At 40.9% G+C, this 26,028-nt stretch overlaps 1 protein-coding gene across 1 annotated transcript in view; it reads right to left on the reverse strand.

Moving 5' to 3' along the window:
* WRN (WRN RecQ like helicase) overlaps window positions 1-26,028 on the reverse strand; it is a 199,509-nt gene that overhangs the window by 124,650 nt on the left and 48,831 nt on the right. Inside the window, exons 3-7 of the mRNA XM_056116631.1 lie at window positions 22,513-22,571; window positions 13,537-13,632; window positions 12,395-12,507; window positions 5,439-5,584; window positions 4,845-4,993 (exon numbers count right to left, since the gene is read on the reverse strand). Of these exons, the coding sequence (XP_055972606.1) occupies window positions 4,845-4,993; window positions 5,439-5,584; window positions 12,395-12,507; window positions 13,537-13,632; window positions 22,513-22,515 (507 nt within the window). The 5' untranslated portion in view covers window positions 22,516-22,571. The remainder of the gene's footprint in view (window positions 1-4,844; window positions 4,994-5,438; window positions 5,585-12,394; window positions 12,508-13,536; window positions 13,633-22,512; window positions 22,572-26,028) is intronic.

Consider the following 26,028-nt stretch of genomic DNA (forward strand, 5'->3'; position numbering starts at 1 on the left):
AAACTATAAATCACTACTAAAAGAAAGAGTACATGAGGAAATGGAAACACGTTCCCTGTTCAAAAATAAGAAGAATCAACACTGTCAAAATGACAGTCTTGCCCAAAGCATTAAACAGATTCAAAGCAGTCCCTTTAAAAATACACAGGACATGTTTCAAAGATACAGATCAAACACTCCTGAAATTCATATGGAATATCCTGCACCCCACCAATAGCCAAAGCAATCCCAGAAAAAAAGATGAGAGGTTTCGTTTTCCTCAACATCAAACTATACTATAAAACTGCAGTTAACAAAACAGTGTGGTCCTGAAATATGGGCAGGACCCTCTGACCAATGGAATTGAAAAAGACAGATCCTTGGGTATATGGTTAGTTTATCTTTGATAAAACAGCAAAAAGTATCACTGTCACTGTTCTCCCGTTGTTCATTAATTTGCTCCAGCGGGCCCAGTAATGTCTCCATTTTGAGACTCTTTGTTACTGTGTTTGGCATATTGAATATGTCATGGGTAGCTTGCCAGACTTTGCCGTGCGGGCGAGATACTCTTGGTAGCTTGCCGAGCTCTCCGAGAGGGGCAGAGAAATCAAAACCGGCTTGGCCAGGCCAGCTGCGTGCAAGGCAAATGCCCTACCGCTGTGCTATCGCTTCAGCACAGCAAAAAATATAAAGTAGAACAAAGAAAGCATCTTCAATAAATCATGCTGAGATAACTGGTTGATCACAAGCAAAAAGCTTAAGACAGATCCCTTTCTAATACCATGCACAAAAGTCAAATAAAAATTAAACTGGCAGCAGCACCCACACCCCACCACTATAGCCACACCAAGGATTCAAGTCTACCGCTTCAAGAATATTTTCTGCAGAGACATCGATCTGAAAGTAATCTCAGTTAACTGGTACCCAGACTGAAAACTCCTGTGTTTTTCTCAGAGTCAGGGTGGGTAGCCCCCCTACCCTACCCCCCCCCCCCATACCTCCTGAAGCCTTGGCAGCCACACCCACCTCCCACAGATACTGCCATGTTACTTCACTGGCCCAGACCACACATCCTGAAGTCTCTGGACGACAGGACATGCATCCTAAAGCAACAACTTAATAAATTCTTAGACAAGGACTTAGCAACCCTGTAGATATAACAATGTTTACATAAACTGATCTGCAATATCTATTAATTTTAATACTGCAGCTTTGTTATCCAATCAATGTTCATTCTAAAATAGTAACAATATTTATGGCATTTTTCTACATTAAAGTAAAAATTTAACAAAAAAATGAATTAAAGACCTCAGTATCAGACCTGAATCCATAAATTATATCACATAAAACACTCCATGACACTGAAGCAAGAGGTATCTTCAATGACTCAATCCCACTGGCCAAGCAAACTGAAGCAAAGATAAACAAACAAGACTACATCAAACTAAGAAGCTTTTGCACTGCAGAAGAAGGACAAGAACGAAGACAACCCAGAAAGTGGGAGAGGATATCTGCCCACCACTCACCATTTAAAGGGTTAATGCCCAAAATATATAAAGCACTGGTAGAACTTTACATGAAAAAAGTCAACCAACCCGATCAAAAAATAGGATGGGGACTGGGGGAGACATGAACAAAAGCTTCCTCAAAGACACACAGACACCAAAATGTATATGAAAGAATGCTCGTTATCACTTATCATCTGTCCTCCCATTGTTCATTGATTTGCTTGAGCGGCCCAGTAATGTCTCCATCGTGAGACTTGTTACTGTGTTTGGCCTATTGAATACGTCAGGGGTAACTTGCCAGGCTTTGCCATGCGGGTGAGATACTCTCGGTAGCTTGCCGGGCTCTACGAGGGAAATGCAAATCAAAACAACAATGAAATATCATCACCCACCAGTGAGACTGGTATGTATCACAAAGAACAGAAACAACCAGTACTGGCATGGATGCAGAGGAAATGCAGTCTCATTCACTGCTGGTGGGAATGTTGACTAGTCCATCCTTTTTAGAAATCAATATGGACACTTCTCCAAAAACAAGAAACTGAGCTCCCATATAACTCAGCAACTCCAATTCTGGGCATCTACCCCATAAACCAAAAAAAATCTATTCAGGAAAGACAATTACATTCCTATATTCATTTTGCAATGTTCATTACGTCAAAATCAGGAAACAATCCAAGTATCTAGAACAGATGACTGAATAAAGACACTCTCATACATATACACAGTGGAATACTACTCAGCTAGACGAAAGGATGAAATGATGCAATTTGCTGCTATGTGTAAATATCTGTAAATATCATGCTGAATGGTCGGTTAAAAGAAAGACAGAGACAGTGGGAAGGGGGACACTGGGACAATGGTAGAGGAAAATGCACATTCTGCAGTAGGGTAAAGTGAAGGAGTATGCATTAAACCCTATCATTAACAATATTGTAAACCATACTTATCACAAAAACTATACAGCCTGATCAAGTGGAATTCATTCCAGGCATACAAGTTGTTTCAACATATGCAAATCAATTAACATAATACACTGCAGAAGGATAAAATCATATGATCCTATCAGTTGATGAAGAGAAAGTCTTTGACAAGATCCAACATCCATTCATAAAAACCCTCAACAAAATAGTGGTGGAAGGAACCTTCCTCAAGATAATGATAGCCATCTATAACAAGCCTACAGCCAGAATCATACTTAGTGGTGAAAGACTGAAAGAATTCCCTCTCAGATCAGATACAAGGCAAGAAGGGTGTCCACTCTCTCCATTTCTATATAATATATTACTGGCTACAGCAATCAGGCAAGAAAAGCAAATCAAAGGGTTCCAAATTGGAAAAGAAGAACTCAAACTATCACTATTTGCAGATGATATAATAGAAGAACTTAAAGAGTCCACAAAAAGCTCCTAGAAGTAACCAATACAGCAAAGTGATCAGGTACAATGTCAACACACAAAAATCAGTCACATTCTAATATACAAAGAATGAAGCAGAGGAGAAAGCACGTAGTTTATTTCCATTTAAAATAGTACACCAAAATATCAAGCATTAAGTCATATAAACTTTTAAGTCATAAAAACTGACATGATAACTTTAAATCACTTAAGAAAGAGATAGAAAACCTTTGGAAGTAGAAAAATATCCCATGCTCATGAATTGGAAGAATCAATTATATTAAAATTACTATCCTAACCTAAGTTATTATATAGATTCAATGCAATTCCCATTCAAATTCAAATGACATTTTTTCAGGATCTAGAAAAATCAATTAAAAAGTTTGTAGGGAATCAAAAAAGACTGTAAATAATTAGAATCATAATGAAAAATAAGAAACTGGGAGGAATTTCACTACCTAATTTGAAACCATATTCTAAAGCTATAGTTATCAAACCCGCATGGTACTGGAATAAAAATAGATCCTCTGACCATTGGTCAGAACTGAATATTCTGACAAAACCCCATACATATGGGCAGTTAATTTTCAATAAAGGAGCTGAGAACATGAAACGGAGTAAAGACAGCCCCTATAACAAATGGTGCTGGGAAAACTGGATAACTACATGTAAGAAACTAACACTGAATCCATATCTTACACCTTAAACAAAAGTCAATTTCAAGTGGATTAAAGACCAAGAGATCTGATCAAAAACTATAAAGTACACTGGGGAAAATACAGGCAGAAAAATTCAAGAAATGGACTTCAAAGATGCCTTCAATGATCCAATACCACTGGCAAAGGTAACAAAATTAAAAATAAACAAAAATGGGACTTTATAAAGTTAAAGAGCTTCTGCATGGAAAAAAAGAGAGAAAATCTGGGCTAAAACTGGTAGGCACATGAAAAAATATTCAGCATCACTTGTCATCAGAGAAATCCAAATCAAAAAACAAAGAGATACTATCTCACACTAGTAAGAATGGCACATATCAAAAATAATCGGAACTATTTATCCACGTTGGCAGGGATGTGGTGAAAAAGGAACTCTCGTCCACTGCTGATGGGAATGTTGTCTAGTACAACCTCTGTGGAAAACAGTATGGAGAGTTCTCAATAAACTTAGAATTGAACTGCCACATGACCGAACAATTCCACTTTGGGGCATCTGTCACCAGAACATTAAAACCACTCTTCCAAAAGGACATATGCACACCATTATTCATTGTTGCACCCAAATAGCTAAGATATGGAATCAACCTAGGCATATGACAGATGAATAGACTATGAAGATGTGGTACATATACAAAATGGAACACTGTGCAGCTGCAAGGAACAATGAAATTATGCAATTTGCTGCAACATGGTTGGAACTGGAGATATCAAGTTGGGTGAAGTAAGAAGAAAAACAAACACAAGTTGACCTCACTTATCTGCGGAATATAGAATAATGGATGAGAAAATGTATTGTAGTAAAAGGGGATGCTTGTATCATCCTTGACTCCAGTGTTTAGAGAAGAGATGAACAAAGAAGTAAAAAAAAATAAGGGAAAAGAAGAGAACAAGAAGTAATCAGTTACAAGAAGTAACAGGCATCAGGACTTCAATTATACCAGTGATATGAGTGAGGCATATAGCTATATACCCAAACACAGATTCAACAGAATTGAAAACATGAGATCGAAGCAGCAGTTACTGAAACTTTGCAACACGCCTGTCAAGTTGACTTAGAGTGAGGCCTGAGAATGGAGGGAATCTGGGAACATTGGAGGAGGAAAGTTGAAACTGGTAGAGGGAGTCCTGGACCCATTCTACAAACTCTACATCAAATTAAGAAATAAATGATTAGTTATTCAGTTAAAAAATTCTAACCCTCATGCAGGAGTAACATCTTGAAACAATGTATAGATTACTAATACCTTTTCATTGGCAACATCTGCTAGTTCCACGAGACTCTTCAATTTAACATCAAAGTCACGTAGGAGTTTCCACTGATCTCCTTCAATTCCTACACCTGCCTTTTTAATTGCTTCATTTTCAAGCAACAGTTTTAATCCCTGGGGAAAAACTATAACACTTTACTGTTATTATATACAATCTATCAAGCAGGACAAATTTATTATGTATTTCTTACACATTTTAAGTTTGTATCCAAATTTGTGTCTGTTAGGTTTAAATTCATAAATACATGTATGTTAAGTATTTTTATTATCTAAAATAAAAAAGTGCTGTTGTTAAATGACAAGATAGCAACCGACTTAAATGTTACCTCTGTCAACACACTGAACATCAGTTCGCTACTGTCCAAACCAGAAATAACATCCATGTTTGGTAAGATAAATCAAACATTAAAAAAATCATAAATGTGAGTAAATCAGGTAGAATATAAATACTGAAATAAAAACAAGGTGATATGAGAAGCACTAGCTAATTTGAAAGCTTAATTTTAGGAGGATTACACTAATAAGTATCCATATTGAATATTATTGAAATGAAACAAAAGGAATACCAACCTGATGCAGAAGGAATATGAAACAAGTAACATTTACTTTCTGACACACACAACTGAATTAGTGCAACTTTGCCCAGTTGCCCTTTGTGGTATATTGGCGGCCATTCTATGTCAAATCCTACCACATATCCATCAGATAGACTCTTGCTAAAGGAAGAAGAATAGCATAAATTAATTACATTAAAACTTTAACTTCATCATGACTACAGACACCACTCAAAAAGTTCAAAGAAAAAACTGAGGGGGTATGGTTCTGCCAACAGGTCAACCTGTACCTGTGGGATGAGTACATAAGCAGCCTGACGGTGCCTTCAGGTTTCCCGATACCTCAAAATTGCCATTGTGCCTTTGGCCAGACCCCCACAACTTGGGAACAAGTTTACCAAGAAATAAAATGGCCGATAGGTATGTGGCAGTTACACCCACAAACCACCTCTGGTTCAGCTATACATGCTCTCTCAGAGTTGGGATGGGCTACCTCCCCCACTTCCCAATACACATGGAAGCATTAGCAGTCACCCACACAAACCAACTCCAGCGCCACGCTGTCCGCTCTACTATTGGCCTTGCCTCAGAGACCCTAAATAAATCTCAAAAGAGATCAAAAGCTGCAGTTAAGCTCAGACCAATATTTGACTGAACAGACAGCCCAGAGACACAACAGCAAGTACCGGAAGATACCACAGCGTTTGAGATCTCTCAGGACCCCATACGGAGCCAATATCACCAGGGCACCCAAGATGAGCAGGTGCAATCTCCCCGCCTACTCCAGATGGAATCCCGGTGACCAAGAGCTTTCACAAGCAAGGCTCAGGTATGCGGGTTCAGGACTACATCTCCAGCCCTCATGGCCGCAGAGGACCCCAGCTGTCCCTCCCTGGCAATTCTTGCTCAGAAGACTGGCTGTCATACCCACAATTTGCCTCCAGACACCATCTTAGTGCAACAACAGCCCTGGTCTAGAGACTCCCAAGTGAATCCAAAATGGATTAGTGCCGTACAGAGATGTCTCTGGAACCCAACCATTTACAATCTAGAAATTTACATTTAGAATTGCGGTCACATGAGCTCTTGTGATATTTGAAACGAGCTATGGAAAATATATTATGTAGCATCTGCCCCTGGCAGGTTGGCTTGAGTGGTGGTGCAAAATTAATGCCCAAAATTAGAGAGAGAGAATGGGGGAAATTGTCTGTCATAGAGGCAAGGTGAGGACTGGGATGTGGAAGGGGGGTAATACTTGGGACATTGGTGGTGGAGAATGTGCACTGGTGGAGGGATGGGTGCTTCATCATTGTATGCTGAATCTCAAACATAAAAGCTTCGTAAATCTATCTCTCGGTGATACAACAAAATAAAAAAGTAATGTGGAGTTCATGCCCAATTCAATCATCTTAATCAATGGCTGAACAAACAGCAGTACTCCTACATTGTAGCACTATAGCACTGTCCTCCAGTTGTTCTTCGAGTTGCTCGAGTGGGCCCAGTAACGTCTCCATTGTGAGACTTGTTGTTACTGTGTTTGGCATATCGAATACAGCATGGCCAGATTGCCAGGCTTTGCCGTGTGGGCAAGATACTCTCGGTACCTTGCCGGGCTCTCCAAGAGGGTCGAAGGAATTGAACTCAGCTTGGCTGAGCCAGTTGTGCGTAAGGCAACGCGGTACCACTGTGCTATTGCTCCAGATGTGCTCTGGCTCCAGCCTATGACTCCTACATTAAGGAAGGAGGGAGGGAAGGAAGGAGGGAAGGAAGGAAGGAAGGAAGGAAGGAAGGAAGGAAGGAAGGAAGGAAGGAAGGAAGGGAGGGAGGGAGGGAGGGAGGGAGGGAGGGAGGGAGGGGGAGGGGAGGGGAGGGAGGGGGAGGGGAGGGGAGGGGAGGGGAGGGGAGGGGAGGGGAGGGGAGGGGAGGGGAGGGGAGGGGAGGGGAGGGGAAAAAAACTGACAAGACACCTGTGATACATATAGCTGATAACAAACACCCAGAAAAAATATGTAAATTTCTTAAAAGGTCATTAACAGAACCGGGATGTGGCTTTGTGGGAGAAAAAAAAAAGACTCATATGTGAGATGCTCATATAATCCCTTGCCCTATTTTTGAAAAAAAAATTTAAAGTAGGAGTCAGAAAGATAGTACAGGGGTTAAGGCACATGCTTACATGCCAGTCATGCACCAAGGGCTGCCCTAGAGACCACCAAGCATCACTCGGTGTGTTTCCGGGGGTCCCAAGCAGCACCAGCGTGGCACAGGTACTGGAGCACTGCAACAGCAGGGCGGGGCAGCACTGCTTTCCCGGTCTTCACACTGAGCAAGAATTGCCAGGAAGGGCTCCCAGGCCTCCTGAGCACTGCCTCTGAGGTCCCGCCCACTCTGGAAGTCAGTAAGAAAAAGAAAAATGATTTTGAGGAGGAAGAGGGAAAGGGAGGGGGAACCGATGGGGGGAGGAAGAAGAAAAAGAAGAGGGAAGAGGAAGAGAAGAACCAAATTGTCAATAAACTCAAAGAAATCCACTGGCAAAAATTAAGAGCTTTCACATGCTGGGGGAAAAGGCAGCTGAGATAGAGAAGGGAACACCAAGTAAAGAGTGTTTTGGAAAACTCGCTCGGGATGGGAAATGGGTGCTGAAAGTAGACTACAGACCAAACATGATGGCCACTATAACTCTACTGCAAACCACAACACCCAAAAGGAGAGAGCGAACAAAAGGGACTGCTCTGCCACAGAAGCGGGATGGGATTGGGGGATTTGGGGGTGGGGGGGTTATGGGGGAAAGTGGTGGGAGGAATGGATACTGGGATCAGTGGTGGTGGAGGGATGGGCGCTCATGGAGGGATGGGCACTCGTGGAGGGATGGGCACTCGATCATTGTGTGACTGGAATGCCAGCATGAAAGCTTTTAACTCTGTAACTGTACCCCACGGTGACTGATTAAAAAAAAAAAATTAAAAATTAAAAAAATAATTAAAGAATAAAGGATGAATCAGAAAAAAATTAAGAACTTTATATTTTATATTATTAAGTGATGAAAAGGATATCTATTTGGGAATTTAAATAGTAGTGAATATAAAATGATAAAATGCTCTAGAAAGAAGCTTTGACAATATTTCATTTAAGGTACGTGAACACTATGCCCTGGCATTTTTTTCTCATAGATATATGAAACTCTCATATGTACACACAAAGACAGAAATGTTTAAGAATATTCATTGCAACGCTGCCCTTACTGGCAAAAATGCAAATGATAACATTTCTGTCAGAAGAGAATAAACAGATTGTAGCCAGATGGAACAATGGTGTATTATATAAAGGCTAAAGTTGAACTACATACATTAAAAATAAATTTTCTCAGAAAAAAAAGTTGAGTGAAAAAGATAAGAGTCTATTTATATAGGTTAAAAGCAATTTTTAAGCTTTTAAATGTGAAAAATAGTCTATATTGATGGATATAAAATTTTGATCATAAATTTTAACTACCACATAAAATTACTGTATGTGGTACATAAAATCATGCTAAACACTAACTCTGATAGCAATTACCTCTGTACTATAGAGGGGAAGACCAGAAAGGACATATTGGGCTGCAGCTGTATTCCAATGTTCATTCTGGTAGAAGAAGGTGCGGTTTGGACCACAAATGACAGTACTCAGGACTTAAACTCCTAGTTCTATGCTCAGGAGAACCATACACAGAACCAGGAACAGCACCAGAGTCACTCTCATGCAAGGCAAAAGCCTTAACCCCTGAACTATCTCTCTGGTCCAGTGTTGCATCTCTTAAAGATTTATGGGGAATATTATTAAGATTTCATAAAAATAAGTATAAACAATGCAGAATTTTATTTTATTCACATCATTATTCACATTTGCTTACTTCACATATTTTTACATTTTAAAAATTTTTTAAAATTTAGTTCAACCATCGCTTTGAGCCAATACTGAATAACAGTGATCAGAAATTCCTTTCTTTTATGAACAAGCCTGTTACACAAATATAAATCACAGTTCTCAAACAATGGACAATGGTCAACACAGGAATATGCACTCTGCAAAGGATAAGCCCTATTACTGTCCCAGCTTTCTGCCCCAAACACATTCCAGACAAGAGAACAGAGAGAATTTCAAGTAAAGTGCTGAGTTCAGGAAACCGGTTTCAGAACTAGAGATTTAGGAGCTCTTAAACAGAAAGTCATATGTGGAGCTCTGGATAGGAGGAAGCTAAGAAAAAAGAGACACCCAAGTGCAGAATGAAACCAAGGGGCTATACAAAAAGCATCAGGAGACTTACTGAACAACACTAAGGCTTGCAAAGCAGTAAGAGGCATTCAAGTTCTGAAAAGTGAAAGCAGAGATTGAATACAGTTCACCTGGAATAATCAGCCAAAGACTTTAGAAAGGCTGTGCCTTATTACAGAGTTAAATTATTCCCAGACTAAATAAAGACTTCTGCAGACTGGTTCTACAGAACAAAGCTCAAAATTAAATCTCAAGAACTGGGGAGAATGTTCAAAGGGCCAGAGCATTCCTACCTAGCACTAGCAAGTCCTCAAGTTTGAACTCTTGTACCAGGTGGCCCCCTAAATACCTCCAGGCATAGCCCTGGTGGTCTATGCTGGGGCAATACTGCAGAGCCAGGCCCTAACACTGAACCATCAGGCCTGCCTGGCTAGGCTGAATATAGAGGAAAGGGTCCCAGGGACTCCTTGAATAACAGGAGAACTCCAACAAAACATTTTGAATAAAGAATAAGTTACAAAATGAAAAATCAACCTTCCAACAACTTACCTACCTGTTGTAGTAAAGGTCCCCCTTTTTTTTTGACAATAACAAAATTCAACATTCATTTCACAAGGTAAAATTACAGTGAACAATAAAAAAATAATAATAAACGAAAGACTGCCACCCATGACAAAGAACAGGAAAATATAACACATAAATAGGATAAAAATCTTTTAATAAAAAAAACTAAAAATAGTTTAAAAAAATTATTAGACAAGGAGATTACTAGTGGACATTATGAAAGAATCAAATAGTTTTCTGACTTAAAAATGAAAGAGTCAAGAGGGAATATTATTTTTTAAAGTACCAAAGGGACAAGGAGATGACTCAAGGGCCAGGAGCTTATCTCCGAATGCAGGAGCCCCAGTTTCAATCCCTGACTATGCTTAGTCGATGCACCACACGTAAAAATCCCTAAGTTCAGTTCCCATCAACATACGGATGCTCCCGACCCTACACCACGGGCTAGAGCCCTACTGACCAGCAAACACTGTGGCTGTGGCACTCAATCTGGCCCCAACTAAAATATAACTTGAAACCCTAAATACACAAAAGAATTCAATGAGGCCCACAATCAGGACAAACACACTGCACAGGCACACCACAATCACACTGTGTAAAAGCTATACCAACAATAACCAAAAATAATGTAAGTCCACCCCACCATCAACAGGGTTTGCCGGTAATTCCTAAAACACAGAATTTATCAACTCTTTTTAAATCACTTATCTGTATTACACTAAGCTATGATAAAGGAAAGGGCCATAGAAACAGGACAGGGAGTAAGGTGCTTGCCCTGCAGATGGCTAACTCTAGTTTGATCCCTGACACCACATATGATTGGTCCCCAAAGCATCACAAGGGTTTACAGAACCAGGAATAGCCACTGAGCACCAGTGCTGCAGCCGAAACCCTCTCCCATGACAAGTATCACACAGTGTAACAATTCTAAGGAGAGAACAACAGACTTATTATATAATTACGAATAACAGATTTTTAACTTGTCTGTGAGATAAATTAAGTTCCATATCTGAGACCCAAAGTTGATCATATACAATGGGAAAAATACACCTGAATGTTATTTCCAGGTTACAACCATTAATAAACAACTTAATTTCTCACTCCCTTTTAATCCAATTTAAAACAATTTTTGCTCGAGCGGGCCCAGTAACATCTCCATTGGAGACTTTGTTGTTACTGTGTCTGGCATATCGAATACTCTCGGTAGCTTGCTGGGCTCTCCGAGAGGGGCGGAGGAACTCGGGTCAGCCATGTTGGCTGCATGCAAGGCAGACGCCCTACCCGCTGTGCTAAATAAAATACCCAGGGGTTAGGAATGTGGCAGAGCAAAAGTCTTCCATATGTAAGGCACTAAATTCAATCCCCACTATCAAAAAGTGAAAGAAAATGGGTAGGTAGAAAAATTTCTAAAAATATTTGAATGAATTTCTTGCTACATTTATTTGGAACTGTTTCAAAAGATTTAGATTGCATTACTGTAAAATCCTAATTTGAAAAGGCAATTTCTAAAAATACTAGCAACCATTTCCAATGTTCATTGGCTTATTTGCTATAATTGTTGCTAACTACATGCAAAAGTCAATCACAATCATTATTCAAACTATTTTGGTTTTTTAATGAAATATATAAGAGGATGTTTAGAAATTAAATAATTTTTGCCTTGCTCCCCCTAAAATTAATATAATGTACTCATTACTTCTATATAGGGCTGGAGCGATAGCACAGCGGGTAGGGCATTCGCCTTACAAGCGGCCAACATGGCCGACCCGAGTTCGATTCCTCCGCCCCTCTCGGAGAGCCCGGCAAGCTACCGAGAGTATTCGATATGCCAGACACAGTAACAACAAAGTCTCCAATGGAGACGTTACTGGGCCCGCTCGAGCAAATCGACGATCAACGGGAGGGCCTTTACTTCTATATACAACTTAGGTAGGAAAACTCAAAAAGTTACAGTAAATAGAAAGACATAAATAAAAGGTACATTACAAATTTAATTCAGTGATTTAAGGCTTTATTATCAGAAGTGAGAATTCATCAGTTATAGTTTACATGTAGAATTCACCATCTCTTACATTCACCTTAATTTGCAAATACTACTAAAACAGTTCTTTTCTAAGGTTCCAAAACCAAATAGAACTAGAAAAAAAGCAAACCTCTTACCTAATATCTTCTGCTAAGAAAGAGCAATCACTAGCTTCATAACTATACATAATGGATCCAGTGAATTCTAAGAAGGGGAGGTCATCTTCAAAAACACTCTTCTGAATAGATGACTTGAGTCAAAGAAAATTTTGAAAAGGAACAGGTAAGTCCATATCAAATAAAAATGTTCAACATAATAATAGAATTTACAGAAGCATCCAAATTATAATTCTAATTTTTTCAAGTAATTCTTTGTATCTAATGAAGCCATAAGGACCATGTAACAAAATTAAACTTTCCACAGTGAAATTATTTTTCTAAGAAGTTCATATGCCAAAAAATCTTAATCCTATTTTTTATAAAAGCACTTTCGTAGGAGCAAGAGATACAGGAGAGGGGTTATGACACTTGCCTTGCATGCAGTGACCCCAACTCTATCCCCAGCATCCACATGGGCTCCTGAGCATCTCTCAGAATCACTACTGAGGGCACAGATTCAAGAATAGCCCCTGAGCACCATAACCCAAGTGACCCAAAACACCAAGCCCAAAAGCGCACTTAAATTAATGAGTTTTTATGTAATCGTATACTCTTCTAGATGTAATAATGTTGCCTTAAAATAGTGAGGACTGGGAGGATCTTAAATCTGAGGATGCAAATTGTTTTAATTATCAAAATTCATCAAAGTAAATACTGCCTAAATTATTATCTGAACCAGAACAAAGTTGTAAGGTCAACCAAACAAACTAGACAAAAAGGAAAAAAAAAAAGAGAAAGAACTATCGCTGCAAACTCAATTCCACTTTAATCTCATTTATATTCATCTATGAGTTTTAAAATCCTTTTTTTTTTTTTTTGACTTTTGGACCAAACCATTGATGCTCAGGGAATTACTCTGCACTCAGGAATTACTCCTGGCAGTGCTCAGGGGACCATATGTGATGCCAGGGATTGAACCCAGGTTGGTCTCATACAAAGCAAGAACCCTACCCACTGTACTATTGCTCTAGCCCACCTATGCGATTTAATGACTAGATTATGGTTCATTCACCTAATAACAATTCGAATTCAAGTAATAATTGAGGATTACAAGTGAGGATTGGCTCATTTTACTACCAAAGTTAATTCTAGGATGTAAAATTAATTGACAAACTCCATACCTTTTTCTCTTCTACATCACATTTCTTATTCTGCACAGACATCCACTCAGGAAGTTTCCGCTGTGTTTCCTTTTTTTTACTCATCATGGAAATGCTCTAGATACAAAATCCAAAAACAAAATTACTTTGTGAGCAAATACAGCGCAATCTTGGGAAAAAAAAAAGAGGACAGACTTTTTAGGCTAAAGAACGAAACACACATATTTAGGAAAAGTTATATCCAGGCCCAAATAAAGGTCAGAAGAGCTAGAATTTAAAAAGAGATGGGAGGGAAAGAGAGAGAGAGAGCGTGCTAGAATATAAAAGAAAGAAACAAATGCTATGTGCTAGATCTAAGAACTATGTACTTAGTATTTCTTCTTCTAAGATGAGTCTCTTTACACACAGAGATGGTCAAGAGGCACATTTTAAAAAGCTGAGGTTACCAAACAGCTGGGGAAAGGAATTTGTAGAGGGCAAGTGGCAGACTAGGTGTGACCAAAGACAATGCCGCAGAGTGGGGCACTTTGGTGGTGGGAAAAATACATTAACTTTATACATCAAAATCATAAACTCTAACGTAACAGCATTATAACCAAGTGGCTTAAACTATAATAAAAATAAGTGTTTATGACCATTATTAGTTATGAGGGAAATATAAATCAAAACACTGCGGGGTAGGAGAGTACAGAGGGTAGGACACTTGGAATGCATGTGGCCAACCCTGGTTCAATCCCCAGGATCCCATGTGGTCTCCTGAGCCCACCACAAATAGTCCAGGCTCACAGCCAGGAGTAAGCCCTGAGATTCACCGGTGTGGCCCCCAAAAAAACAAACAAAAACAAAAACCTACACAGAGGTATCACTTTACAACTATGACAGTACCATGAATCTAAAGACCAAACACATCAAGTGTTGTTTCAAAGGAGAAATAATCCATGCATCATACACTGGGTGAATATGGAAACTGGGCAGTTCCTCAGAAAAATAGGGACATTTCCCAAAAAAAAATTAAAAAGAGACTCAAAAATTCCACTCCTCAGTATCTATATAACAGACAAAAAAACACTAATTGAAAAGATATATTCACATCTATGTTCTCTTCAATACTTCGCAATGGTCAAGATTTGGAAACAACTTAAATACCCAGTGACAGAAGAGAGAAATCAAGCAGAAGTGACACATGCACACAATGAAATACTAATCAACTAATATTCTCTTGGTTGTTTTTTTGAGTAGGGATACAGGGGTGCAGGGTGCGGGGTAGGAGAACACACCTGATAGTGCTCAGGGTTACTCCTTTACTATTGGCTCTGCACTCAGGAATCACTTCTGGTGATGCTTGGGGAACCTTATAGAATGCCAGGAATGGAACCTGGCTGGCCAAGAGCAAGGAAAGCACCTTACCTGATGTACTATCTTTCTGGCCCTCATATTCTAATGATAAGACATAAGCAAAATAAATTTTTATGACTTGGGAGTAATCTGCTGATATTAAGAAATATAAACTATGAAGAAATCTTTAAACACCCAGCAATTATCTATGTTTAATTGTTCATTGTAGTTTTTTCCTTTTTTCTTTTCCTTTTTGCATCCATCCAAAATGAGCCATTAATCCAAACTATAACATGCTCTAATAAAAAAAAAGTATAATTATGATTCTACATTTGAAAGTTTGGGGCTCTTATAATAAATATCATCTACACTGGCAGTCATCAGCAAACTGTGGCATTGGATAAAATTTATGATTTACTGAATTAAAACTGACAACACAAATCCTGGTGTTACCACTTGTATCATCAGTAATAAGATAAAAAATGTATGCTAAAGAAAATGTATTCTATTAACAGTAAAATATTATAAATGCTACTGCTTGTTAATACACTTATTACTTGTCATAAATTCAAACCCACTGACAATAGCGGTAAGAGACGGATGCACATAGATGATCTTAAAATATATTTTTATAAACCTAGAAGACAAGTTTTTGCTATTCAGAGTAGACCACTTGCAAAATTGCCAGAAAATTGAAGTTTCTACAAATAATATAGTTCTATAAAATCAACTATAAAATCCTGGAATTGTGTGAATAACTCATTCACACTGCCAAAACAAAAAAAACTTCAATAATTCTCCCCTACAGCCACCTAGAATGTTATTTTAATTAAAATATCTGATATCTGATGTTTAGATATAAATACTCTGTTCAACACCAAAAAAACTCTCTCTAGATGCTCTAAAGCAAAGAATTTGAAAATGTGTTTGCTAACAAACCAAACATCTTTATTAAATTTCCTTGGGTTTGAGGACTAATCAATAGCAAACAAAAGGCCAGAGTGCCGACCTTGCAGGTGGGACCACCAGTTTCAAGCCCCAGCACCACATACTTTCCCAAACAGCGCTGGGAGTAATTATTGAAGTGGAGTAACTATTGGAGTGGAGTAACTATGGAAGTGGAGTAACTATTGGAGTAATTATTGAAGTGAGTAATTGAAGTGGAGTAACTATTGAAGTGGAGTAACTATTGGAATAATTATTGAAGTGAGTAACACTGACCCAGAAGTAGCCCCTAGTTCCCTACTGTTTGCAGCACAAAAAAGAAGCAAAACAAAAAAAGCTTTAAGGGACAGGAGAGAGGGAAGAGAGGTAAGACACTTGCCTTGCACACCATCAACCCAGATTTTATCCCCAGAACCACACATGGTCCACTGAGCATTATCAAGAGACATCTTTCAGTGCAGAGCCAAAAGTAAGCCCTGAGCATTGCTAGGCATGGCCCTCCAAAAGTAAATAAAGCAAACATAGTTTAAATTACAGACTAATCCGCAGTGGAGGCATTCTTCAAAAGACATAAGGATTTCAATAATTAATCCAATTTAGATTATTCTTGGGCACTTGCCCTGAACATGGCTAACTTAGGTTTGATCCCAGCACCATACAAAGTCCCCAGAGCAAAGCCAGGAGTGATCCCTGAGAACAAATCCCAGAATAGGCCCTGAGCACTGCTGGGTATGACCCAATCCTCCCCAACCAAAAAAATTAATCTTTGAAGGGACACAGGTCACTGTATACAAGAGTTATTTATATTAATTTATAATTGAATATGAGCAGCAATTTTTGTGTACCGATCTTTTTTTTTTTAATATTTTATTGAACCACCATGTGACAGACCATCACAAACCTATTCATGATTCGGTTTCAGTCATACAATGTTGCAGCACCCATCCCTCCACCAGTGTACATTTCCCACCACCAATGTTTCCAATTTCCTTCTTCCTCCACTCCACACCCCACTCCCATCTCCCTCTGTGTCAGGCACCTTTACTCCCTCTGTCTTTCTCTCTGTGTCTCTCCCACTGCCGCTCCCTTCCCTCCCTCCCTTCTTCCCTTTTCCTTTCTTTTTGTGCATTATGGTTTGTAACTGGGTGGTGGCCTTGGGTTGTGGACATGACTGCTGGGACTTCTGGAAGTACAGGGAGGTGGGGGAAGGTAGCCCATCCCAACCCCCAACCCCAAGAGAGACTTGATATTTCAGTTACAAAATCTGCATACCAAAATTTTCAGCAGATTAATATCTTGGCAGAGTCTCCTGTCCCTGCGCCTGGCTGTCCTCCCTGGAGCCCCTTGCAGGGGGGCGAGTGGAGTTTCCCTCCCCGCCCCGAGCAAAGCTCTGGCAGCCGAAGACCTCCAGAACCAGCCACCACCATGCTGAGACCACTCTCCACAAGCATGAAGGTACCGGCAGAGAAACAAAGGCATGTGGGTCCTGGGGCTGAGATCTCCAAGCCTGCTCGAATTGGAGCTGAGCATCCTCCACCCAGATTCTTCATCTTCCAGTAGGCAGGGGTCACACCCACCAACTGACCGCCTGGCTCTGTGTAATACCCATCAATGGCGAATCAACACTTATTATCTCATTCTTACTTTTGGATTATTTCTCGCTTGGCTTTCCTCGCACAATCATGGAGAGGCTGAACCAGTCAATGGTATTCCTCGTCAATGTTGTCAACAATGGCATCTTCCCATATTGCCGCAATAGTGCCAAAGAGCTCCCAGTTGGTGGTCATTCTGGGAGTTCTCTTTTTAAACTCTGCAGCCCTTTCTCCCCGCTCTGTGAAGTAGAATTTTGCACGAAGGAGACGGTGGTCCGATCCCGTTTGGAATTTTGGAACAACAGCAACATCGGTCAGGCAAAACCGTTGATTGAATATGATGTGGTCTACTTCGTTGTGAAATCATCCACTGGGAGACTCCCATGTCCAACATTTAGATTCTGCCTTCTGGAACTGTGAGTTACCACGGATGGTCTTGGTCGACATGATGAACTCAGACAGTCTCTCACCCTGTTCGTTCCATTCTAGGCCATGGGTCCCGATGTGAAGTTCTTCAGCTGATCTTCTCGGTCCTATCTTGGCATTCAAATCACCCACAATGATCTTGTAGAAGGTGTGGTCTTCTTTATAGAACTTCTCCAGCTCCATGTAGAACTTCTCAATTTCTCTTTCATCATAATGAGATGTTGGTGCGTAGACAACGAAGATAGAAACTGCAGGCAGTGAGCCACATCTATTCAAATGTAAACGTCCGATTCGGGTTGTTAGGCATTCGAATGAATCAATGCTCATGGCCAAGTTTGTGTTGACAAGGACACCGACGCCTCCAACACCTCTTTTATCGCATGTTCCGAGGAACAATTCTTCTCCAGTGTCAAAAACGGCATGGTGAGATTCGTGACTTCTTGTCTCGGTCAGACCAATGATGTCGTACTTGATCATTCGCGCTTGTACCATCAGGTCCTCAATGGATGCATCTGATGCTAGCGTATGTGCATTTAAAGTACAGACGATCATTTTTGTCTTCCTTCGTTGTGGCAACCTAGTTCGGCATTAAGATTTTATCGGCCTCTCCTTTCTCATCCTTCTCAGTGCTGCAATGTCGGTGAAGCCTTCAGGGTCAGGTGAATGAGACCAGTTGTAATTACTGGTTTTGGCATATCGAATACACAACAGATAGCTTGCCAGGCCCTGCCATGTGGGCGGAATACTCTTGGCAGCTTGCCAGTCTTTCCGAGAGGGATAGAGGCTTTTGGGGCGACCTCTAATCGCCCTCGTAGGTGTTACCATATTTGAACCCTATCAAATATGGTACGGCAATTCCGGAAGATGGGTATTTAGTGTCTTATGATGAGTCGCGTGGCCGCAAAGCAGCCGCGCGGGACCAGAAAGCGTCCTGGAGTGTGGCGGCAGCTGGGTAGTGGAGGTAGTGTCAAAAAAACGCCTGTCTTCGAAAACTCTTGACCTTATTCGCCAACGTGGTTTGGCGCATGCCTCAGGCAACCTCAAGCTAACGTCGGAGCTCGCAAAGCAGTGCAGAGATGCGATCAAGGAAGACCTCAAAGAGAGAAGAGCAGAAGTGCTGGTAGATGCGGCAGAAGGCGGGAAAAGTATTCGTAACGCCCGCCTGTCCTTCGCCAACTACAAGACCAAGATGTCTGCCCTCCGACGTCCTGATGGATCCATCACATCCTCCAGAACGGCAATGGAGAAGATTATCCATGACTTCTACTCAAATCTCTTCGATAGCCATGTCCACTTGCCAACATACCAAATTCCACAGGATGGATATGTCGTTCCCAACGTTCTCCCTTCCGAAATCCAACACGCCATTTCGTCAGTAAAGAAACAAACAGCATTCGGCCCAGACAAGGTCAGACCTGAACACCTGAAGAACCTGCCGTCAGTACTCATCAATACACTGGCTCGGCTCTTAACTCGCTACCTGTCTGAATGCAAGGTTCCACCCCAATGGAAAACCAGCAGGACTGTACTACTGTTCAAGAAGGGAGACATCCATGACATTGGCAACTATTGCCCGATCTGCCTATTGTCTGTCATCTACAAGTTGTTCACTCAAGTCATCCTAAATAGGATTGGCAGAATACTAGATGAAGGACAACCATGCGAGCAAGCCGGGTTCCGCAAAGGATTCAGCACCATCGACCATATCCACACAATAACCAAGCTCATTGAGGTTTCTCGAGAGTTCAAGATGCCGCTCTGTTTAACGTTCATTGATTTAAAGAAGGCCTTTGATTCTGTTGAGACAGAAGCGGTCATTGAAGCCCTAGCCAATCAGGGCATTCAAGCCCAATACATCAAGATCCTCCGTGAGCTGTATTGCGGATTCACTACCAGGATCTCACCATTCTACAAAGAAGTAATCATTGATGTCAAGAGAGGGGTTCTGCAGGGTGATATCATTTCACCGAAACTCTTCAGTGCCACCCTCGAGAACATCATGCGACGACTGGAATGGGAAGGAACGGGAGTGAAGATAGATGGTCGGCAACTACACCACCTCCGCTTTGCTGATGACATTGTTTTAATAACACCAAACATCAGCCAAGCGGCACAAATGCTGGCCGACTTTGACCGTGAGTGTGAAAAGGTAGGACTACAGCTGAATCTTACGAAGACAATGTTTATGAGAAACAGCCTCGTTCCTGATGCCCCATTCGCTCTCAATGGAACCACCATCTCTGAATGCAACAGCTATGTGTACCTAGGTCGAGAAGTCAACATGACAAATGACCTGGCACCCGAGCTGCGCAGGAGGAAGAGAGCGGCTTGGAACGCCTTCAAGAACATCGAAGAAATAGCTAAGAGGATGAAGAACCTCCGGCTCTGGGCACATCTCTTTGATTCCACTGTTCTTCCTGCATTAACATATGCCTCAGAGACCTGGGCCCTACGCAAACAGAATGAGAACGCGATTCGGGTCTCCCAAAGAGGAATTGAAAGAGCTATGCTTGGAATATCACGTTTCACTCAAATGAGAGAAAGAATCCGGAGTTCTGACATTTGTCAACGATCAAGAATCAGGGACACTGTCTCGTTTGCCAAGGTGTCAAAAATCAGATGGGGTGGCCACGTAATGAGATTTAAAGATGATCGCTGGACTAGAGCTGTTACCGACTGGATCCCACATCCCACAGGATGTCAAAAGACCGCGTGGCTGCCCACCTACCAGATGGTCAGACTTCTTCATCAAGATCATGAACGATCGGTTTGAGGCTCTTCATGTTCCCAGAGCGAACAGATGCCACTGGGCTACACTGGCACGCGACAAGGACGAATGGAGACATTACTGGCGCCTGCTCGAGCATATCGACGATTAACGGGAAGTTAAGTGATAAGTGATTTACTTTTGGACAACCTGGCAGGCTACCTGTTGTAACCTGCCCACACAGCAGGGTCTGGCAAACTCCCCGTGGCGTACCCAATATGCCAAATACCAGTAACAATGATGGGTCTCATTCTCTTAGCCCTGAAAGAGCCTTGAATATGGCACTTTAAAATCTCAGGACTAGGACGAAGCAGACGTTACTGGTGCCTGCTCAAGGCAATCAACAAACAACAAGATGATCGTGCTTGTGATTGTGAATATCTATCCCAAAATGGTGAAGTCTCGCTAGGGTCATGGCAGCAATTTTGGATTTTAAAAGCAAGTGGCTGCCAGATGCTCTGCTTGGGCAGACACCAGGCTACCTATCCCCTTCCAATCTACCCTAGTCTGTCCAGTCTTGTGCAGTTCCGAGATTAACTGCAGCTGCTGATCTCTTTCAAGATTTATTTATGATTCTCTGAAGCAAGGTCGATAAATGAGGTTGTATGGCTGAGCCAGAAGTGGTTTGTGGCTCCCACATATACTTTTGGCAGTTTAAGTTCTTGGGAAACTGGGTTCTGAGTTGCTGGAGTCCAGCCACAGGCAGAGTGATTTGGGGTTATCAGGAAAAGGAACAGTGGTGCTGAGCTGGACTGGAAGAGCCAAATTCAGACCTGTTAACACTCTGCCACTGCCCATAGTGCCAAGAACTGTGGGACCTCCATCTGCTGGTGGTTGCATTGCCACTGTCCTCACTATCACACTCCAGTCAGCGCTCCACAGCAGGTGACCTGCTGGTTCTTTTAATGGCACTCTCCCTGAGTCAGAATATCCATGACATCCATGGGGCATCCATGTCTACTCACACAAAATTTTGTGGCCCCATCAGTTTCTCAGAGCACTGAGAGCTGCTGTACCTCCGACAATTGCTTCTATGCTGCCACCTTCTTAACTGGAACGCCCAACATTCTTTTTTTTTTTTAATTCTTTTTTTTTTATTAGTGAAACACCATGAGGTACAGTTGAGACTTACAAACTTTCGTGCTTGGGTTTCAGTTATACAATGATCACGAGTGCCCATTTTCTTTTGGCTATCTTTAAAAAGATTTTTTAATTTCTTAATGCTACTTTTAAGCAATTATTGACAGACCTGGGATTTTTGTTTCTGTTGTTCATTTTCTTTGACTCACATTTGAAGAATTTTTTTCTCTCTCATCTTATTTTGAGTAGTATTTACTTTTTTCAGTTTCCCCATACTATTCTTCCATGTTTTTCAAACATGTTGAAATCATTCACTCTTTTCAATATGATCTTTCTCACTGTCAAGGTCAAAATCCTACTTTACTATAATCTCTAAACAAAATAATTTAAGTATATACCTTTCACTGGAACCCTACATTTGTACTTTCCCTCTAACTAGCAAAGCAAATTTCTAGTAATGTGTTTGTTTCACCTTTCTAACTGCTGGTTTTTGCTGATAAGGTTTTAGCTATAGCCTAACAAATTTCCAAATATTTCATACTTCAAGAATCCTTATTATATGCATAAATATTTACATAATCACACATTATCTATGGAGCTCACAATACTCGTGTTGCCGTACATTATCTTTCAATCTCCGCTGGGGCTTAAGTATCTGTTTAGATCTGCAAATTTATGACCTTCTATCCCTACACTTTCCAAGGGGGGGTGCAGGGGTGGAATTGCTCAGCATCCCCAGAAATCTAACTTCTTCAAGAGAACAAACGGGAAGCACTCCAAAAAAGCACCCTACTACAACTCTCATCTCAAAAATACTCATTGGTCTCAGTACACGCTATGTGTGGTACTGACCATTTTGGAGACACTGGTTTAGAGAACTTCAAACTGCTCTTCAGGTGGACCATAATCCCCTGCATGTGTAAACGTTTTCAAATAGGAGAATGATAAGTTTGGTTGAGTATAACAATCTCTCAGTAGTTTGTAGATGTTTCAATCTTCCACTTCCTTTTTGAAATTCTATTGACATAACATTGACTCATAACATTATATGTTTCAGGTATATACAGCATAATTCAAAGTGTGTATATGCTATATCATGATTCCAATAAAAAGGTGTTTCCATGTACCAACATACAAACAACCTTCTCTACATGTTTTGCCCAGCCCCCACCCACTTATCTTCTGGCAACAGTCATTTTATTGTTCTCATAATTGGCTTTTGGTGTGATTTTGTTGTTGTTCTTTATCCATTTTCTTCCCTTTTCCACTTCTGGGGCATACCTGGCTATGTCAGGGATCACTCCTGTTGGTGCTCAGGCGACCATGCTAGGGATGGAACCCTGGTCCACGTGTGTAAACCAAGCACCTTGCTTACTGCACTATCTCGCCCATCCCAAGTCATTACTAAAAATGGTTTAAGTTTCTGGTTCAAATTTTAATATACTGCAAATGAAAATAAGTACATTGTTTTTCTGGCACATTTTTTAATTATAAGCAAATCCTTTATCCCAATCTCAGAATTTAAAGAATTTTCAAAGATTTTTCTTTTAAAGAGTCTAAAACAACACACATTAAAACTTCTCAAGATCAGCGAGTCCTTAGAAAAAGATGTCTTTGCACCATTTAAGATCAGAAAAATTTCCTCTTGTTATGAGATGAAACGCAACCCTACCACCTGAAAATCAATATGCTGGAGCCTTAACTTCCAGTTTCCGACCTGGGCCGGTTCACCCCTCCTTAGGCAACCTGGTGGTCCTCCGCTCCCGGAGGGTCACCATATTGATGCCGAACTTAGTGCGGACACCCGATCGGCATAGCGCACTACAGCCCGGCAAGCTACTGAGAGTATTCGATATGCCAAACACAGTAACAACAAAGTCTCCAATGGAGACGTTACTGGGCCCGCTCGAGCAAATCGACAATCAACGGGAGGGCCTTTACCTTTACCTTTTTAACTTCCAGTACCTTGGAGTAAGGTCTGATTTGGACTTAGAGAATAAAAAAGAGAGTTTGCAGAGAAAATCAAATTTAAATGAAGCCATTTGTTAGTGGTTCCTAAGCCAATATGAATGGTGTTACAAAAATGAAAACCATGGCCTCATCCAGGTACCCACCTGGTGGCGGGGCCCCTTCCCAGGGCTGTGCATCTAACTAGAGCCCCAACAGCGGCCGGTTCTCATCCTTGGTCTGCAGGGGATGGAAATTGAGGAACAGTGCATACACTGAAAGCTGAATCATTTCAGGCACTCTCTGCTCACTCATCCAGGTACCCGCCCAGTGGCAGGGCCCATTCCTGAGGCTGTGTGTCTAACTACAACCCCAAGAGCAGCCAGTTCTCATCCTTGTTCTGCGGGGGACAGAAATTGAGGCACACGGTGTGCACCCAAAACTGAACTGTTCTGGGCACCCTCTGCTCACTCATCCATGTACACGCCCGGTGACAGGGCCCCTTCCCGGAGCCGCGGCCACTAACACGGCCACAAGTTATTCTCTCCCTACATATCCTACAGGAACCATAAATTACCATCTTAGATGGAATGTTCACTAGGTTAGCTTAACCACCAGAAACACATTAGCCAATAATTCATTAAGCCCATCTCAATTCATTCTGCATCATAAGCAGAATAGTAGCAGTGAGCATGAAGGTCTAAACCACATAGGTCACAATGATAAAGCAATGCAGATGCCCACCAAGCTTACTTATTGAGTAGGCTAGCCCAGAAGACCCCAACAGTAATGAAGTCCTAGACAACTTCTCTGACAAGGAATTTAGAAGGGAGCTGCTGAGGATGCTCAGGGACCTAAAAGAAACAATGGAAAGCAATGCCAATAAAAGACAAGAGGATTTGAAGGTAGAAATGAGGAAAATCCAAACAAAATACAAATGGAAATGTCAGACCTGAAAAACCTGGTAGGTGAATTGAAAAACTCAGTGGAAGGCCTCAGCAGCAGAGTAACAGCTGCTGAGGACAGAATCAGTGAGCTCAAAGATGAAGTCCAGAGACACTCCAGAAAAGAGCAAAAATTAGAAAAGAGACTCTCATAATCCGGGAACATATGGAAAGAGGAGATTGTGATGAAGCCAAGAGCAGTAACATAAGAATTACTGGAGTCCCAGAGAGACAGGAAGAAAACCCTGATGAAGAAGAAACTGTCAAAGACATCATTGCTATGACATTTCCAGAGCTAAAGAAAACATGCGACTACATTCAGGAGGCCCCAAGGGTACCAGCTAGAAAAAATCCGCATAAAAATACCCCAAGACACATCCTGATCAAAATGACCAAAACCTTAGATAGAGACAAAATTCTGAAAGCAGCAAGATCAAAGAAAATATTTCCTATAAAGGAGCATCCTTAAGATTCACAGCCGATTTGTCCAATGAAATCCTCATGGCCCGAAAACAGTGGCGGGATATAGTGAAAAAACTATTGAAATAAATACCTCACCAAAAATACTTTACCCAGCGAGACTCTCATTCATAACAGAAGGAACAACACACAGTTTCACGACAAACAACAGCTCAGGAACTTCATAGACTAAAAACCATGGTTATAAGAACAACTAAATGGGCTACTTTAAGACAAGACAGGCTCCTCAAATACACCAAATTTCAACAGAAAAATGGAACAAAACCCCATAACAATAATCTCTCTCAACATCAATGGGTCAAACGCACCAATTAAAAGACACAGAGTGGCAGGATGGATTAGAAAAATTGAACCCAAGATTCTGCTGCCTGCAAGAAACACATCTCAAGTCAGCGCAAACACAGTTAAAGGCTAGAAAACAATCCTACAGGCAAACAACTCCCATATTTTGCTGGGGTAGCCATCCTAGTATCAGACCACATTGATTTCAGACTGAAGAAGTTCACAAGAGACAGTGAAGGCCATTTCTTATTAATCAAGGGATCAGTACAACAGGAAGAACTTACAATACTAAATGTATATGCACCTAATGAGGGACCCGCAAAGTACTGAAAACAACTACTCACATACTTGGAGAAAGACATTGATAGCAACACAATACTAGTGGGAGACTTCAACACCGCTTTATCACCTCTTGATAGATCAACCAGACTCAAGTTTAACAAGGACATACTTCATCTGAGGGAAAAAATGGAAGAAAGGGACTTAGTAGATATATACAGGTCACTTCATCCTCAAAAAAGCTAAATACACATTCTTCTCAAGTGTGCATAGAAAATTCTCCAAGATAGACCACATGCTGAGCCACAAAACATACTTCTATAAAATTAAGAAGATAGAGATTGTATCAACAATCTTCTCAGACCACAATGTGCTGAAATTAGAAGTAAATTACACCCCAAAAAAACTAAATCAAACACCTGGAAATTAAACAGCT

The sequence above is a fragment of the Sorex fumeus genome, unplaced genomic scaffold, assembly GCF_029834395.1.
Source record: "Sorex fumeus unplaced genomic scaffold, SorFum_2.1 ptg000033l, whole genome shotgun sequence".
NCBI classification, from domain to species: Eukaryota; Metazoa; Chordata; class Mammalia; order Eulipotyphla; family Soricidae; genus Sorex; species Sorex fumeus.